The sequence below is a fragment of the Grammomys surdaster genome, unplaced genomic scaffold, assembly GCF_004785775.1.
Source record: "Grammomys surdaster isolate TR1022 unplaced genomic scaffold, NIH_TR_1.0 213, whole genome shotgun sequence".
In the NCBI taxonomy this organism is placed as follows: Eukaryota; Metazoa; Chordata; class Mammalia; order Rodentia; family Muridae; genus Grammomys; species Grammomys surdaster.
This window is the reverse complement of record NW_021604658.1, coordinates 7051897-7070733: the sequence shown is the minus strand read 5'-3', so window position 1 is coordinate 7070733 and position 18837 is coordinate 7051897. Positions and strand designations below refer to the sequence as shown.

Sequence of the window (18837 nt, the reverse complement as noted above, 5' to 3'; positions counted from 1 at the left end):
GGAGCTCAAGCAGGGCTGAAACCTGAAGGCAGGAGCTGAAGCAGAGGCCATGGAGGAGTGCTGCTTACTGAATTGCTCTCCATGGCTTGTTCAGTCTGCATTTTTTATAGAATGCTGGACCCCCAGCCCAGGGATGGCACCACCCACAATAGGCTGTGCCCTCTACCTTTGATTACTAATTGGGAAAATGCCTTATAGCTGCATCTTATGGAGACATTTCCTCAACTGAGATTCCTTTCTCTCTGATGACTCTAATTTGTGTCAAATTGACACACAAAGCCAGCTAGTGCAGTAAATATAATATATACTAGGAACAAGCTCTGTGTCCATCAGTGGGGTACTAGCTAAATAAATTATGGTAGATCATTTTGTGTAGGTATTATTTCCTTTATATAAAACATTTCCACTTAGAATTATCTGAGATAACTGTTATAATATTCAACTACTAAAACAATGTGCATAGTAATGTGTCCACTTGAGTGAAACCATGTAAAATAATACAGTAAATATATTAAAACAACAAAAAAGCACAATTCCAAAACTTATATGGTTCTTTTTAGAAATTATTTCCTTAGAAATGTTTTTTGCCCTTGAAATACTGAATTGTCTAGTTATTTATAGGTCACACCATCACTTAGTATAATACATTTCTTTTTCATGGGAAAATTAAGTGGTAGTTCCTTTGGCACCACAGTTCAGATGTACAAATTAACTTGTACAATCTTAAATCTAACAAAAAAAAAAGTCTAAAATAGACCGTTTTGTCTTTAAGCCTAGAATCTAGCTCATTTCCAGTTAAAAGATCATTACTTAGAACTGTAAAGCAGAGACCGGGATGCTGGGGATTTTGTTTTCTCTTTTTGTTCTAGTGAGATAAGAAAGACTATCATTTGATCATTTTTACTTTGGTTGTTGGCAGTGCAGACGGGCTGGGGTGGTGGAAAGAGAATGACGCTTTAGTGAGTGTCAACATCAGGCCATACATGCTGATTGCATCATTTACTAGCAACATGACAGTGAAGCGGAAACTGTGATTTCCTACACTGAGGAAAGGATTATGGGAAAAGTATGACTTCCTTTTAATAAAACTTGCCCCTGTAGGTATTTAAGGTTTTCCTGTGTTGGATGTCTGCGTGACATCAATAAAATCATGGGCAATAAAGAAGCTCCTGGTTTTGTTGCTATTAATAATAATGACCTCCTTTGCATATAATTATATGATTATATATTAACTAATAAAAGTCTCATGATAACGCCACAAGCTAGCAGGATAGCTATGATCATCACTCATAGAAATGAGAAAGCTGAGGCCTTGCACAGTTATTACTGTGTTAGTCAACTTAGAGTCAAGAGCACTGCATATGGATCTAGATTTTCTGATTCAAAATCAATTGAAAATTCCTCATATGTGATGGATGTCCTAATCTTCAGTGAAGCCTTATCCTCCAAATTCAGATCTATCCTTCCCTCCCTCTCCCCTTCCTCTTCCTTCTCCTTCCTTCCTGTGATGTTCCATGCTATAGGCTGAGTCTCCCTGGGCTTATGACGATACTAGAGCTCTCCAAATGGATCTCACTGTGCTAAGGTGTGTGTTAGATTTACTTAGAGAATTTCAGTGTCCGCTTGCCTCTGTTCCAGCGCGTGCCCTTCCCCTCTGGCTCGTTCACTTTAGCCTTCCAGTTCATTCAGTCAGTGGTTTCTGCACCGTCCTCACAGAGACCATCCCTGATACTGTGACTGTTGGAAGCAAGAGCATGCCCTCATTCAGACCTCACTTCTGTCCAGCTTACTACCCGCTGATCATCTCACCAAGACCGGCTGCTATTCTACCTCCAAATTCCTTTGTCTTCCCTCCCCATTTAAAAGCCATGGTCCATTGTACCAATCTTCCTCACAATCCCCTGAGCTCATTTGGCCGCCTTTCTTTACACCACACCATTTAACAGGATTCCAAGCCTCAACAGATGAAATCACCTACCTTCTGCATGATACATACAATCAGATGGGAACACTGCTATATTCTAAATACAGGCCCTTATACCCATGGACAAATACAACTCTTCTTCCATAGGCTGTAGCTCATCATCTAGGGCTAGGCCTTGTAAATTTTCCCCAACCACATTGCCACATCAACTGGTGTTACCATTGACGTAGGTCTTGTTGACGAAAGCATACCGTTGTGATGTTCTGTGTACAATGTCCCTGTCAAGTCTCAGGGGCCAAGAGCTGTTTCAGGAGGGCAGCTGTGCTACTGTTTAGGACTCTCAGAGGTTCTAACTTATAGCCCCATAATGGCATCAGGCTTTAAAATATGTTAGTGTCCCTGGCTCTCTTGGCTTCATCCCATGTGCTCTGCTAAGGTAGTGTGCACGTTCTCCACTTGCGGGGCTTGTTTTCCCCCTTGAAATTCAGTCAGGTAAAAAGGAGAAAACTTGGGCTCTGCATATCTCAAAAAAAAAATGGTTTTTGGGTTTTGTTGTTTAACTTATGTGGCCTTTTCCTGTTTATAATGGGGGCAGAATTTTGCAGCGTCTTCATCCTCAATAGGAGCAAAACCTATTAAGAAACTACCAGTTCAAGGTTATTCTCTCTACATAGGTGAGGTTATGAGACCCTGTCTCCAAAGGAATCATGGAAATGAGAAGCAAAGGGCAGAATGAGGAGGGGAGGGGAGGGTGGGGAGGGGAGGGGAGGAGAAGAGGAGAGGGGAGGAGGGGGGAGAGGAGAGGGGAGGAGAGGAGGAGAGGGGAGGAGAGGAGGACAAGGGAGGAGAGGAGGAGAGGGGAGGAGAGGAGAGGAGGAGAGTCCTGGCAGTCCTGCTGCAGCCTGCAAATAATGTTTCCAGCAGAATCTTTTTTCACTTGTACAAAGAGAGCAGTTCCCTCAGTTCTCAAAATGCCAACCAGCCAGCATGCCAAGGTCTCATGGCTGTGTGCCAGCAACCTGGAGCGTGCTCCCCTAGTCTGAGCCTATGCTGCTGCAGCCTCTTGACCCTGCTGACCTTTTCTCACTGGTTTGCATTCTGCCTCTGTCCTGGAGCTTGGTCTGTCTGTGCAGAGTTCCTCGCTCACGCCATCCTGTAGTTTCTGTACTTCCTGCACTCATGGCTGTTATGTGTATATTTATCATTGTGGGGAGGGTGCGTTTTATATAGAGTTTTTGTTATGTGAACATTTTTGTTTGTTTATATTTGAGACAGGTCTCCTATAGATTGACTTCAAACTCCCTCTATAGCCATGCATGACCTTGAACTCCTGTTTCTCCTGTCTCTGTCTCTGTCTCTCCAGTGATGAGGCACCAGCTCACTCAGAGTAATGGCGGTACTGGGGCTCAGAGCCAGGGTTTGATACATGCCAGGCACACAGTCTCCTGGCTGAGCTATATCCTCATCCTTATTTTTAAAGCTGTGAACTCAAGGTCCATGTTTATTTGTTGATCATTATATATTGAACACCAGAGCAAAATTATGAACACATAATAATCAATAAATATTTAATGAATTAGCACTTGGGCCAAACATAACAAAGAGAATCCGTGGCAATGGATAGAATAGGGAAACAAAGGAGATGGTTCTGTGTGGAAACATGGTAAGTTGAATTTGGATATGTTGAGGTTTAGCTGACAGCCAGGATTCTAAGTTCAGTACGTTCAAGATTTTCACTTTGGCAAGATACTCATGCGGATTTTAGAGTCTTCACCATGAAATTTTTGATTAGAAACAGGTAGCCTCTGGTGGGAAGTGTTATTCAAGAGCTAGCAAACGCTTCCAGTCAGAGACAGCTGCAGATGCTTAGTATTGTCAACAACAGGTTAAAAAAAAAACTGAAAGGGGAAAAGGAGAAGTATCCTGTACTTACAAGTACATTACGGTTTTGTGCCAAGTATTTCCTTCTTTGTAACAATAATGATTACTTCAAAGTATTTATATTTTGTTATGGTTATTTCCAAATCATTATTGTGAAGAGAGAAAATCATTACCGTTGGAAAACTGAGTATATCACGGTCACATATTCTTGTGAATACCAGAAGAGCTCTGTTATGTGAAGTAGACTATTTGTATGTCTCTCTTTAAATTAGACAGTTTTATTACTGAGATATCACAGAGAGATTAATTAGTAGTCTCCAGTTCTGTTTACAGATGATAAGTGCATGAAAAATAAGAAACTTTGATCTTCTTAAAAAGAGGCATTTATGGTTTTTAGGGCATAGAAATGATCGTTTTTATTTTTAGTTTTATTGTTTGACAATTTTATTTACGTATATAATGAATTCTGTTTTCTCCTTCATCCCCACTGTCTTTTGTTTCTCTCTTATCCTTACCAATATCCCTCTCCCTATTGCCTACTTGTCCCTGTCTTAAAATCATGATTTGGGGGGAGATTTTGTGACTCATTTTGTTTAACTAGGGTTATTTGTATGGCCACTGAATTAAAATTATCCACTGGAACCATATAAGGTCACCAGTGGGTATACAGCAGAAGGCAATGACCGCACACCACCACCACCACTGCCTTACCCTACCCTATCCCCCAATCCCCCCACCCCACACCCATCTATCTTAGCAAATAGCTCAACAATGATACTATTGTTCCCTGAGCCTATCTCCATCTAACTTGGTGGAGCATTCTCACTCAGGCCCAGAGCAAGTATCCACAGCTGCCGTGAGTTTGCTGTTGTTCCTGTTGCTGCTGCCGCAACGGCAATGTCTTCCCTCAAAACAACTTTTTTGAACTCCTTTTCCTGTCTTCCAGCTCTTATGTTCTTCCTGTCTCCCTTTTCTCCAGCGTTCCTTGAACCTTCATGGGTTGGTATAAACGTCTTCTTTAGAGCTGAGAAAAATAAGTGCTCAGTCAACTTAGTTTTAAATTGATCTCATGATTAAAGACATCATGTTGGGTGTGGCTTTGTGAGTAAAGGAGCTTCCATGCAAGTTCAACAGCCTGAATTCAGCCTCCAAACCACACATAATCACCTACCCAAAGCTGGCATCTGACTCCTGATATGTGCCGTGTGTGTAAGCCCTGGAACACATGGATCCTACACACACACACACACACTCAACAGTGATAAAATCTAAAACTTTTTAATAAAAGGACTATTATTACAATGTATCTCTTTCTTCTACTTCATTAAAAAATGCCTACGACTCTCAGAAACTGAGACAGAAAGGATTGTGCCAATCAAACATCTAGCAAATAAAGGCCTTAGTCACATTACAACCGTTTTCTACTTTTCCAGTCTTTACCATTTTACTCAAAAACTAATCCGAGTATTTCTGTCATATAACAGGGTCCTTACATACTGTCATCAGAGTCTTCCTTGCAAGTAAAGGGGCTCGTCGCTGTTAGATGAAATTATCTATTTAAAAGAAAAAGGTGGAGAAAGTATAAAAAGAGAAAAGGAATCAGCTCAGCCTTGTAGAGCAGTACCCATATATCGTAGTTGAGCAGTAGGTAGATCTGAAAGAACGCATGTGAAAGATGTCACTTCTGGAGTTTTGCTTATACTGAGTTCTAGAAGCATTGATTCCTACTAAATTAGGAGTAGGGACACGCATTTATGAAGAGAGGGTAGAAACTCCAAGACAGCCTTGCTCGTATAGGGAAGAGATATTGGCCCACCGTCTTAGACTGCAATCAATATAAAGTAAAATCTTTCATTTGTTTTTCTTAACCACATAAAAAAAGAATACTAGCGTCTTCTTGGAGAGATGAAGTCTTTAAGAACTGAATGGAAGTGGAGTAAAGGTTCATTTTATCCATGTTGTTACACTCTTCCCACACGCTTACTCTCCTCCCCCTTGCTATTATTGGGAAGAGTGAAAGTCGAGTATTTGTTGTTAAGGCCCGGTTACATTCCAAAACAGTAGGCTACCTGAGCCATGTAACCTGTCTCTCAATGTTTCAATGTATCTTATACCTATCAAAAGAGTTTCGATAATCAGTGTCACCAGAGCTTATAGGAAAAATGCAGTTAAAATCTTTAGCTTTTCCCAGTGATAGAGCAGAAGTGGTAGAAACCATTGCATTCTAGAGAGATGCAATGAAAAATTGGGATATAAGAAAATGTGGCAGCCTAGCCTGCCAACATTCCCCCTTTCTCCCGGTCAGAAGACAGGCAAGAGGAGCTCAACTTCAAGGCCAGTCTAGGCTACACAATTAGTCCAAGTCTAACCTGTGCGATCTAGTGAGACTCACTAGAGACGAGAGGGGGAGGTTGGGTCGGGAGAGAGGGGTGCTTTGTCTGTTCTGATGAGAACAGAACTCTGTACAGAATATGCCCCCATGCTGCCTGCTTACTTCATTCCATATCTCTTTTTAGCTAACTGTTCTCAATCCCATTACAGAAATGGAAGCTAAGTTTAGCAAATTGTTTGGCCTTTTCTGTTTAGTGCACAAAATTCTTAATTAACAAAGTAAAATGCCACCATCCATTGTAAATCACTTTGCTAAACTTTCAAACTTAATAAGGAATCTTGTCTTGTCCAAAAACTCCTCTCCAAGCCCTGCTGATCTGGCACTCATGTCTAATTCCCTGTGGAGCTGAGGGAAAGAATGCAAAGGGAGCCAATTAAAGAAACTTTGAGCCAGAAGAGACAAGCAGAGGCCATCTTGTCCATCCTTCTGCCTCCAGGCAAAAACCAACCACTGCAAACACAAATTTCTGCATGAATCCTGCTGACAAAAACGTTCACCACATGTAAATGATAAGTCATAATCCAGTTATTGCAACTAAAGCAGATTGTTAACTGTTCAAGACTCTATTTATTGCGTTGTAAAGATGCTGAGTACCAGAGCTCATCTGAATTGTCTTAATTCCCCCTTTCGAGAAAATAATTTTCTGCGAGAAATGCACTCCAGTAATTGTCAACATGAGGGAGGTTTGTGTCCAGAAAATAAAGTTATCTTCATCATCTTATTAAATGTATTTTTGGTTTCCTTTCACTCTAGGCTTACCTTATGGGTGGGAGGAAGCTTACACAGCAGATGGAATCAAGTACTTCATCAAGTAAGTACAAGCATCCCAACCAAGTAAGCAATTTTGCTCACATCTGGAGAGAACCTGGAAGTTGCAGAATAATCAGCAAAACCAAGAAACCCTCTTGGAGGTTACAAAAATTAGAAACAAGAAATGAAGCCTCACCATCTTCATTGCATGTGATTTAGATGCTGATATCAGATGTCACTGGAGTGGGGGGAGGAAAACCCTAGGAACAACTTCTAGGGAAATAGCCAAAAAAACAGGAGCAGAATCAATCGTGATCTCAACTTGAATGTTGTTGGAATTCACTGGCAGAATGATATCATTGCCAGTCTTGAAAAATTAATATCTAATTAAAGAAATCCACTTGTCACATCCTAAAACAGAAATAACAACAGTCATCACCTTTAAATGTTGTATAGAACACACAGATCATTCATCCTGTAAACAACGTTGGGTCATTTCTGTTTGTCTGAAGTATTCCTGGACAGTGAAATGTATAGACAGTATGCCTGATATTCTGGAACTTACGTGGCCATAAAAAATGGCAGACAGTAAATAACCAAGATATAAATAGGACACTGAACAGCTCTGACCCTGGTGTGCTAACAGCAACCTTTAGGATATGTGTACCAGCCTAGCATTTTCCATAATTTGTAGAGGAAGAAAATCAGAGGCTTGAGTTGCTGCCAGGAAGGCCTCAGCTGCTGTTACCAAGCCAGAATCAGAAGCTAAGCCTTCTGGCCCAACAACCTTTTCTATTGCACTGGAGCGCTGGTTCTCAACCTTCCTGATGCTGTGACCCTTTAATACAGTGCCTCATAATGTGATGACTCCCAACCATAAAATTATTTATGTTGCTCCCTCATAACTATAATTTTGCTAGTGTCGTGAACCAGAATGTAAATATCTGACATGCAGGGTGTCTAATGTTTGACATCAGTGGGGTCCCTACCCACAGATTGAAGACCTCCGTACTAGATTTTCACTCATAGAGAACTTGAAAGCCCGGGCAGGAGAAGACTCTCATGTGCTGGGCTGGACGGTTTTTCCCTTCAAACAGTGGGCTGTCACATTTCTACCATGTTCTGGATAAGTCCTTTCATGTCACATCTGGTGACATGAGAGTGGCATGGAGAGATCTACCTCCTCCCTGGAATCCCTAGAAAAATCCTGTACATCCTTTTGGCAAATGCTGCCAAAGAAATATTCTTGCTATCCTTTCAAATGTAGATATGCAGATTATGCTTTCCCAAACCATGTGCCTCTACATGGGTTCCTATACCTCTCTTAACTCTAGTGTCTCTTCAAACATTGTAGAGATACTGATGTTAAGTACCCCCCATGCACCCTGAATTCAGGAAATGAGAGATAACTACTTACCATTAGTTCTAATTATGGAAGGATACCATGTCAAGAAAGTACAAAGTCTGCAGATCATCACCTTACAAAGATCACAAATTCAAAACTTCTTATCTGTAAAGATTTAAGGAAGAATCCTAGAGATGCCTGGCAGTTTTCATAGTTTTTTTTTTTATCCCGTTCTGTTTGGTGGGTGATGAAGCAGAGATGCAGTTTATAGCATGAAGTCGAGAGAAGTCTTGGAATCCCATGTGTAGATCACACTCAACAGCCAACTGCTCACTTCCAGAAACATTCCCCTTCCTGGAAACAAACCTCCTCCCTGATGCACTGCATTGACATGGCTGGTTTCTGGGAGAGTTTATGCCCTGTGCTGTAGAGATGATAGACAAGGGCAACACCATATTCTAACTTGTATCCAGCCTCAGCTGATGCTCACTGACCAGGAGCACACTAAGTGTACTTTTCCATTCGCTGTATCACTTCATCCTCTTAATAATGTGGAACATAATACAGCAGGGTTTCATGTTGATGACAACGTGTCAACATAATGTAGTACTGATGACGAGCTGCATCTCATCCTCAACCATGCCTCCTGAAAAGTCCCCCAAGGAAAGTCATGATTGAAAGAAGGAAGACCAGCATTCATTAGTAACTGAGATTCTGCATTCAAATGCCTTTGGAAATGCTCATGTCTGCACCCTGTAGCATTCTTTTACCTAAGCTGAGGAGTCTGTCAGTGTGTCCTACCTCACAGCTGAATGGCAGGGCCTAATTAATGTTCTGTGGGAAAAGGCTACTGAGGACAGAGTTGCCCATATCATAGGGAGAAACAGACCCAAATATGGCCAGTCAGATATTGGTCTCCAGCTGGGTGAGCCACAGGCCCTAAGAAAGAATGGCTTTTAGGCTGGACTTCTACTACAAACGAGTGGAGCATAAGGAAAAGAACCAAAAGAGAAAGCCAGCAAGCTCTGGCCACTCCAAGGTCTAACTCAGTTCCTCTAGAAGGAATCGAAAGAGTAGACATTTACCCAGCTTCTTTGGCTCCACTCAGAAAACATAGGCCAAAAAGTCTTTACTGGAAATTCATCAGTTCTTTTCATTAACCTTATTCATGATGTAGGAGGAAAACAAAAAAGAGAGAACACAGACTTTTTTTTCCAAAGGGCATGGGGTGGGAATCACTGTCACACCACTACAGCAGGGACTGTCAAAGAGGCTAAACTAAACTCAGCAAGGTCACCCCAAATCAAACTGTAGAGCCCAGATAGAAACACACACACACACACACACACACACACAGGCATGTGAGCACACACTGCATCCCTCTGCCTTCCTGATTTTAAGGTCATCTGTTGGCACATGGCAAAAAGGACATTTTAAACGGATGTTGTAGAATGTTATCCTTTGTCCATTTTAAAATAGCAGAACTTGCTTCTAAGAACAAGAAGTTATCTTCTGTAGATTAGAAGGTCAAAGAATAAAAATAAGAAAATCTAACACTAATCTAGTCCCTGCGTCTTTGAAGAGTGGAATGCTTGCCATGAGTTAGGTTTTTGTTTTTGGGAGCGTAACCCTTTTCAAGCAACAAGATGACTTTTAGTCTTCCCATGCTACACGTGTTATTTTTTCATGTGCTATGTCCCTACCTTCTTGTAGGGAGCCTATTGAATGAGCACCCCTTATTAGGTATCTGCAGTGGGTTTTTGCAGAGGTTATTAAATGGCTCCTCACTATAGCAGACTCAGTTGCATCTCTAGCTGACCTGGATCTGCCCATCCATCTCTTCACCCCATTCTTTTGTTTCTATACAGAAGCTGCATTTTTCCCAGGGGATTTTTTTGTTTGATGAAGATTGTAACCCCAGAAAAGCAGACTGATTTGACTTGCTCATCAATAGACTTTAAATGTGGATCTGCAGGGGTGCTCATGTGAGTCAAGGTGCAGGTAGCTCTAGTTGCGTAAGAAGGCCTTCTGGTGTTAGGAGACTGATCTTTGGATCTGGAGAAACCTGGATTGCATTGCCAGTGTCTCCATAGAATAGCTCCTTAACGTGTGCATGCTTTAATTTCCACTTAATTAAGTTCTTGCCCCCCAAAAAAACTTAGCCTCTTTCCCGCCCTCACTCTCTGACATTTTGGTGGGGGTTTCTGCATGGTTCTTAGCCACATCCAGTGACGGTTCCCAAATAAGCAAAGCATACACAAGCCTACTTACATTATTTTCAGAAATATTGTTATTGATTTCTTTTCATTCTTATTCCACCCCAGTCAAAATTTTGAGTCTGAGAAGCCTATGTTAATCTTTCGAGGGAGGAGTGGTTCATTTAGAGGTAGCTACTTTTTAGGCAAGAAATAGCTTCACATAAAAAGAAAGACTAAAATTATTCTCCCAAAGACTCTGGGGGAAACGATGGACTGCGAGCATATGATCTCCTGACAGAAATTGGCACCTGTCACTGTCATCCCCGAAATGGAACTGCTACATCTGACAGAAGCCAAGCCTCAGGCAAGGGAATGAGTGTGAGAGCTCCCTTGAGCATACCCAGACACTTAGGGTCCTTGTGGACTTCTGTCCATCCCCAAGACCATAATGCCCCCATTGAATACTGTGGCATCTACTTAAGTTCTGACGAAGAGAAGCTTGTCACCCACCCATGTAAACATCACCAGAGCCCGTGTTTCATACAACTAACAGACATGTCCTTCTTTGCGTATGCACATGTGCATGTAGGCATACTCACTTGCCATAAATAGGTATGTAAATCTACACATACATATTTGTATAGAAAATAATACTGCATTCTGGGGAAGATTTTCCTACTTTCTCATAAGAAAGTTTTAGCATCCTTAAAGTTAATAATAAAATGGCCAACACCTTAAGCATGCTGTAAGATAATTATCTGAATGGATGGCCATTTTCCACCTAAGTTCTTTTTTGTTTTATTTGATGCTTGTTTTATTTTATCATGTAAAACAGGGTGAGGCACATGCATACCAAAGTGCGCGCGTGTGGAAACTGGAGGAAAACTTTTCCAGGAGTTATCTCGTTCCAATTGTTTTGAGGCAGCTGATTTTATTTCTGCAGCTGTGTTTAGCAGACTTGCAGATTCTCCTGTCTCTTCCTCCCATCTCACTGTAGGAGTACTGGGATTACAGGTGTGAGCCACCACAACTGGCTCTTAGACATGCGTTCCAGAGATTGAACTCAGACCATGCGGCTTGCTTGAGGGCACTTTTATCTTAACTTTATCCAGTGAGCCATCTCCCAGCCCCTCTACCCAGCTTCTTTTCATTCTCTTGAAGTCATATACTATGAAATCTTTATTGAATTTTTTGTTATGATTCTACTTTAGAACTACAAATACTTTTGGCATATGTTATATAATATAACAAAATTACTGTGAGTTCTGCAGCTGAATCTGTTGTAAATTGGATATAACTACCAATTGATTTTATTGCATTGTTTATCTTTATATTAGAAGATTTGAATTCACCATGATTGATGATCATTAACTCTGCATTTCTGCATTTTAAATTTTCTTCAAAATCTGAAGCTTAAAATAATGTATATTTATTTTCTCAACCAGTTCAGATTCCCGGCAGGATAAGAGTGCCATTCTGGATTATTCTGGGACTCTTGCCCTCGCCTCGTTCTCCCTCTGCTCCATCCCTCTTGTTCTCTCTGGACCTCTCATGGACTTGTCAAACTATCTGTTAAAGGGGCTGAGAAGTGAAGCATAGCTTAGCAGGCTCCCTAGACTATTTGCACCAGACACACTCACGATACTGTTGGCAGGATGTTCCAGGTCCTCACCATGTCTTATGCATTGGGGATATAAGGATATCTATCCTCAACATAACAATTGCTTTGCCCCAGAGCAAGAGATGAGAGACTCCCTGACAGATGCTGAAGGATATCCCCTATAAATAATCTCAGAAGTGCATGTTCTGCCACCACGTAAGCCACAGGTCACAAGGATCAACCTGATGCATGAAGAGGCAATGAACTAGGAGTGTGGATTCCAGAAATCGAGGATCACTGGTAGAGGATGCCAACCAAAAAGCACATTAAAATATGGTATATGTATATCTAATATATGTATAAAAGTAATATAGAAATCTTAATATCAGATACTTGCTTCCAATACCAAAATATACTCCTGGCAGCATATGCCTTTACCCACTGAGCAATCTTGCTGGCCTTTATAGAATTTAAAAAGAATAGGAAATACAAAATGAATAATTAGAAGTTCTGGAGTCTTAAATCGTAACTTTCTTCTACAAACAGATGCTACCTGAAGTGACAGTAATGCAAGTAGAAACCAGGGCTCTGGTGGAGGGGAGGAGAGAGGAAGTGTGGGCTCTGGCTGGAAATACAAAACTACTCTTTTCTGCTTGGTAAATCCTTGGCAAATTATTTCAGCTGCACTTCAGACAATGTCAAGAACTTCCCCACCCCAAGACCACGTGAGTTGGTCTGTTTGCTTCCTTAGTCACGTAGTTATCAATGACAGACTAGTGTAACCTGTGGCTCATTTGATGAGAGGTCAGGACATGTTTTATGCCCCTGACTTCAGGTTCAGTGAGAATGTGTTGAGGCTCCTCGGGGACTTCTGTGTGTATAAGAATGAAAACTTACAGGAAGAGGCCACAGAGACATAAAGAGGGAAATATGAGTCTTCTCAAATGGCTCTGTAAAACCACTTGTGGGGCCTGCAGTGAGTGTGCACAGGTAGGGAGTTCTTCACCTAAGCTGAGCTGTCTGGCAATACATCTTAACCCAAAGCTGAAGCTCAGGGCCAAACTGTCTCTGTGGTAACTGGTTAGAAGTAGTCTAACACACACAGAGCAGGCACAGAGCAGGGCACACATGGGGACTAAAGTACAAGTGAATGAATACTGTTGGAAAGTTGGAGAAGCCATTGAAGGGAGAAAGAGGGCGTCTGATAGGCATGGATTTTAGCATTGATGCTGCCACATTTGAGGCTGACCTGGTAGGTCATTTCAATCCCTCTACAATTCTCATTCCTACATGAAAACATGGAGAGTCTGAGAATTGGATGCACTCAGGATTGTAAAGCTCCTTAGCAAAGTTCCTGGCACAGGGTGAGCGCTGAGCAGACGTCTGTTTCCCGGGCCTTCTCCTCTCTGCTGCTGTTTGCCAATGCAAGTTTTAAATAACAACATTTGTGCAGCTGCAAATAGAAACTGGTAGCCAAAACCTACATCCATACAGCTCTGGCCAGTCAACAGCCCTGTGCAGGGAGCAGAAAAGCTGCATTGACCACAAGCCCGAGACAGCTTGCCCAGGATTGTCTATAAATATCTACAAAGAGGTGTAGGAATATGAAGTACTGGAGAAGAAATTGTCATTTAAGTGAAAGGCCAGCCAGCTGGCTTGGGTTAGTCAGGATGGCAAACCCCCTGAAATGAATAAAACGTCTAGATCTAGACACCAAGCATGGAGCTCTGCACCCGCTTAGCCAAAGACAGGTACAGCTTTGCCTGAAGCGTATTTTCCAGTCCACATTGGGGTATTAAAAGCCCATTCCCTGAGAGCACATGACTTTTTATTTTTATAGGTAATTTTAGCAAGTACTGAATTTTTTCATCAAATCTTTCTCTGCTAGGTTTGGTTTCTTTATTAGTCTGCTAGTGCTACTGTAAGGAAATGCCACAGACTAAGGAGATTAAAGAGTAGAAATGTTTCTCACAGCCCTGAGAGCCAAAGCCTCAACGTTAGACTCTAAAGTGTCAGCAGGACTGCTTTCTGATAAGGCAGCTGCTACCCATCTCACCTGGTCCTTTCATGAGCCCCTCCGCCCTCCCCCGTGCCTATGTCTGTGGGCTGTGTGTGTGTGTGTGTGTGTGTGTGTGTGTGTATAGAGAGAGGGAGAGGGAGAGGGAGAGGAACAGGAGAGCACTCTATTGTTTCTTCCTCTTATCACAAGGACACAGAGGTCCCTTCAGGCCAATATGACCTCATCTAATCCTTATTAGCTTGCCCTGCACACAGTCTCCAAAAGCAGGGTTTTCAGTGAGTTTACTAGGGCATGGGACTGTCCCCAAGTTACTTTCCCTTAACTTTCTCCTTTCCTTCTCATTTTCTCATGACAACAGGCAAGCACTCTATACAGAATTCCATCCCCAGCTCCTTTTACCTTTTAGTTTGACACAGGGTCTCACTATATTGCTCAGGCTGGTCTTGAACTCATAATCTTCCTGCCTTAGCCTCGCAAATAGATGAGAGTACAGGCTTCTGCCAGTAGACCTGGCTGCCTTAACTTAGTTTTCCATCGACTCTACTCTTGCTAATATTTGCCTACTTTCCTGCATATTACAAAACTTAACTTAATGTCTTTCCCTCTGGGTACTACTCAGCAAAGATGCAGTCAGGGAGACCCTTGGTGTGGGAAGGCCCCAGAACCTGTAACAGCCCTGTTGGTTTGCAAGATGGAGATGTGTATCGATGTGTTGTCAATAAGGAAGAAGAGTGATCAGTGCTCTGCGTGTCAGCCCCAGCCCTGGTTCTGTATAACACTGGACAGAGCATTTTTAACCCTCTCCGCCTCAACTTTGTCAACTTTGAAATAAGAGAACAGAATAATGTTTTAGAGACTTTTTAAATGAGAAAGTAAATAAGGAACAGTATTAAGAAATGTTGCAGACTAGAAATTGCTTGTCTGATGGAAATCATATCCAGCTGCCTCAGACCAGACCATCTGTTTGTGGGTTTGCTTTGTGAGATAAGGTCCTTGTGTAGCCTAGGCTGGCCTGGAACTCACAACCCTGCTGTCTCAACCTCCCACTGCTGGGATGGCAGGGATGCACCACCATGCCAACTTAAAGTCTGCATCGAATTTGGGATCTCATGGCAAGGGGGCTGCAGTGGTCTCCCTGGATCACAGCTGCATTTCGTTGAGGAGTGTCAGCATTTATCTCCAAGAAAATCTCCATCTGGCAGTGGGAGCTTTGGGGGTCCAGAAACATGGATTGGGCTTATTTGATCATTTCATGGACTGAGAAATCCCTGTGTGGTATAAAGTCGGAGGCAGGATTGTACATCTTCACTGTTATCTTTGGTAACATAGGTAACATTTTGTACTCTAGTTGTTAAGATAAGATTTGTTTTTAACTAAGGATTATATTCCTTTATAATGAACCATTAAATCTTAAGGCCTGGGATTCTAGTAACTTTACTTAGACTGTTGTCTATTTAGAAAATAAACTCAACCCCAAATTGTTTCAATTATTATACAGCTTTATTGCTCACCCCAAATGAATAAAGAGATCTTGCAAGTCAATTGGAGTGAGACTCTGGTAAGGGGAGCTGGTGGTGGTAATTACTCGTGATGCTGGTGCTGTTTGGATGACTCTAATTTCCATGATAATACTCAATTTCTATAAACACATATAAACCACTTAGGGGAAATCCACATCATTATCACATTTGGGAATTACCTTATCTTATAAATAAGCTAGCGTACCAATCAAGGATTTATCCTCGGTGCTGTGACTGCAGTGGTACTCACAGGGATTTATAGTGATGCGTGCCTCGAGCACACATTGACGCCATACCTGGTGTGTGACAGCGCCTCATTACTGCTGAGGAAGCACACAGCCTCTGTCCGGGCTTCACACAGCCTTTATTTTCTCTGTTGCTCACATAACACTTCTCATGAATTTCATAGGAAAAGGATTTTTTAAAGGCATAATAGCTTTACATATATAATCTATGATCATTGAGTTAATCCTCTAATTATTTTCATTTTGCAAAGCTGAAGAGCCCTTTTCTGGAGGTCACTTAATCCATCTCAGAGCCTCTTCACATATTGCTATGGAAACCAGCCTGGATAATAGATGGATTGAGCATAATGGGGACATTCTCAGAAGTCATTAGTTGGATCTAGGTGCTGGTTCTGCCATGTGCCAGTCCTATGACCTGGAGTAAACTATGCCATTTTCTCAGCATCGTTTCCCCCTATCAGTGACCCCGCTGTTCACACTTGCAAAGGTGGCGTCATCAAAAACAGCCAGGATTTAAGGTTCATGGGAGAAGCACAGAGGTCCTTTGTGCGCTCTGCTTGCTAAGTCTATGGATTTTTTTTTTTAGTATGATTGAAAGTGTGTTGCAATCTGAAGCACCTTCAGAGCGTATACTTCCTGACCTTACAGGCGGTTACCTTCAGAATTGCTTTCAGCTTTGTGTCTTTACAAACCCCTTTCTCCTGTAGCACATACCTATTTACAATTTTATGAGTTCTTTTATTTTAAATTGCTTGTATGTCTGTGGTATGTGTATGTGTGTCTGTGTGTGTGTCTATCTGTCGGTCTGTCTCTCTGTCTGTCTCTCTGTGTGTCTGTTTCTTACCTCCATATATGTCTGTATACCATATTCATTCCTAGTACCCTTGGAGATCATAAGAAAGTGTCATATCACATGGTACTGGAGTTACTGATGGTTGTGAACTACCATGTGGGTGCTGGGAACCGAACCCAGATGCTCTGCAAGAACAGCAAGTGCTCTTAATCATTGAGCCATCTACAGCACCTTTTATATTTTTGTTGTGATCAATTTAATTTCAGTAGGAAAAAATGATGTTAGAATCAATATAAAATTAGTTGAAATTGAGTTGAGTAGTTTGGGTTTTTTGAAGTTTCAAATTTAGAGGTTATGGAAAATGTTAAGATGTTTATTATGTATTACAAAAAAAAATCAAGTCCAGATCTATATAACTTGTTTTGTAATACTTACTGTTTAAAAAGAGCATTGAAATTTGATTACTGGTATATTTCAAGTAGCATGAAATATATTCCTAATTTACTGATTTAGTATAAAATGTATATGTGTATATACTAGCTTCCTCTCCAGATTCTCTCTTCCTGCTTGGCACTGATTAAAACTAACATATAGTGCAACAGATCTGCTTTCAGTGGTTTGACAGGCACAAGGCCATGCAGGATCCCTGGCTGCTGATTGTATGGCTATCTACTGAGTGCCTTTGAGTTCCAGTCCCCTTCTGTCTGGCTCTGTTATTTCTGAGGCCATGAGTTGTCTGGAGTCATTGAGTGGTTGTGGAATGAGAGCAAGGGAGACATTTCAGCTTCTTAAAGACCTCTTTCCCCCTGCTATCACAGGAAACGCAGCAAGTCTGCCCCTTCACATTGGGCTCAGAGAAGGATGCAAGTATGGGTTGGGGGACACAGTCTCTGCTGGGGCAGCTGGTTCCCATAGCAACTCTGCAGTGTGGGATGGAAAACATGGCAATCTAACAAGGGTTATGTGACAAAGGACAGTTGTACCAACTGCACAATTCTATAGAATTTTTTGTTAGTGTCTGGCAGTCCCATGCATAGGTGTCAGTGTTCATAGGACATATTTTTGCCTTTATTATATGAAGGTTTTCTCTTATTGTGATGATGAACTTGGATCACTGTTAAAGTTACAAAGTTATAATAGAACACATTATATCATTATTTCTTTCTATAAAAAATTAATTATATAAACTTTGAAACTCCTGAGATTTTTCTTTTTCTTTTTTTCATCTTCATTACTATACAGATATCAACATTAATCTGGATAGGTAATATGAAAAAAAAATTAGTAACTACTAAAACAAATATTTCTATCTGGAATTCTCTGTCAATATCTTTTACTAGTCTAATGACAGCAATTTTTCCAACATTACACACACACATACACACACACAAAATCAAAATGTGCTCTTTCAAAAACATATGTGTATATAGATAGATTCTTGTAAACAATTTTATGGCCGAGACCTAAAGATGTTTTCATTAATTGAATCTTAACATTTGATATCTGTTATATATTTCATAGAAAGTATCATAAACAATAAAAATCAAATTCTAATTTGTTACCTTTAAAACAAACACTTTTTTAAGTACAAATCTTTTATCATCGTTAATTCTTGTATTTTGTAGCCACTTAAATATTTCTCCAGTGCTTCAGTATTACTGGGTCCTGAACCAAAATATATTAAGAAGTCTTTGCCTATTTTTACTTTCTGATTATATATAATATCAAAATAATAATTATATGTTACTTATATAATTATTCCCCTTAAATTACATTGGAAATGTATTACTTTTGGTTCATTATCCTGCAACTTTGTCTTAGGTATGATAAAATAATGCAGTCAAGTCTTCCTAAACTCACAGTAATGTAAGAACATCTCCAGTGGAGTGTGAACAGGAGGATGCAGTGATGTAAGAGCATCTGCAGTGGAGAGTGAACAGGAGGACACAGTGATGTAAGAGCATCTGCAGTGGAGAGTGAACAGGAGGATGCAGTGATGTAAGAGCATCTATGATGGAGAGTGAACAGGAGGACACAGTGATGTAAGAGCATCTGCAGTGGAGAGTGAACAGGAGGACGCAGTGATGTAAGAGCATCTGCAGTGGAGAGTGAACAGGAGGACGCAGTGATGTAAGAGCATCTGCAGTGGAGAGTGAACAGGAGGATGCA

The 18837-nt window shown here is 41.1% G+C and overlaps 1 protein-coding gene across 1 annotated transcript in view; it reads left to right on the top strand.

Moving 5' to 3' along the window:
* Positions 1–18837, top strand: part of Stxbp4 (syntaxin binding protein 4) — a 149781-nt gene that overhangs the window by 123280 nt on the left and 7664 nt on the right. Inside the window, exon 17 of the mRNA XM_028772394.1 lies at positions 6951–7008. Within this exon, the coding sequence (XP_028628227.1) occupies positions 6951–7008 (58 nt within the window). The remainder of the gene's footprint in view (positions 1–6950; positions 7009–18837) is intronic.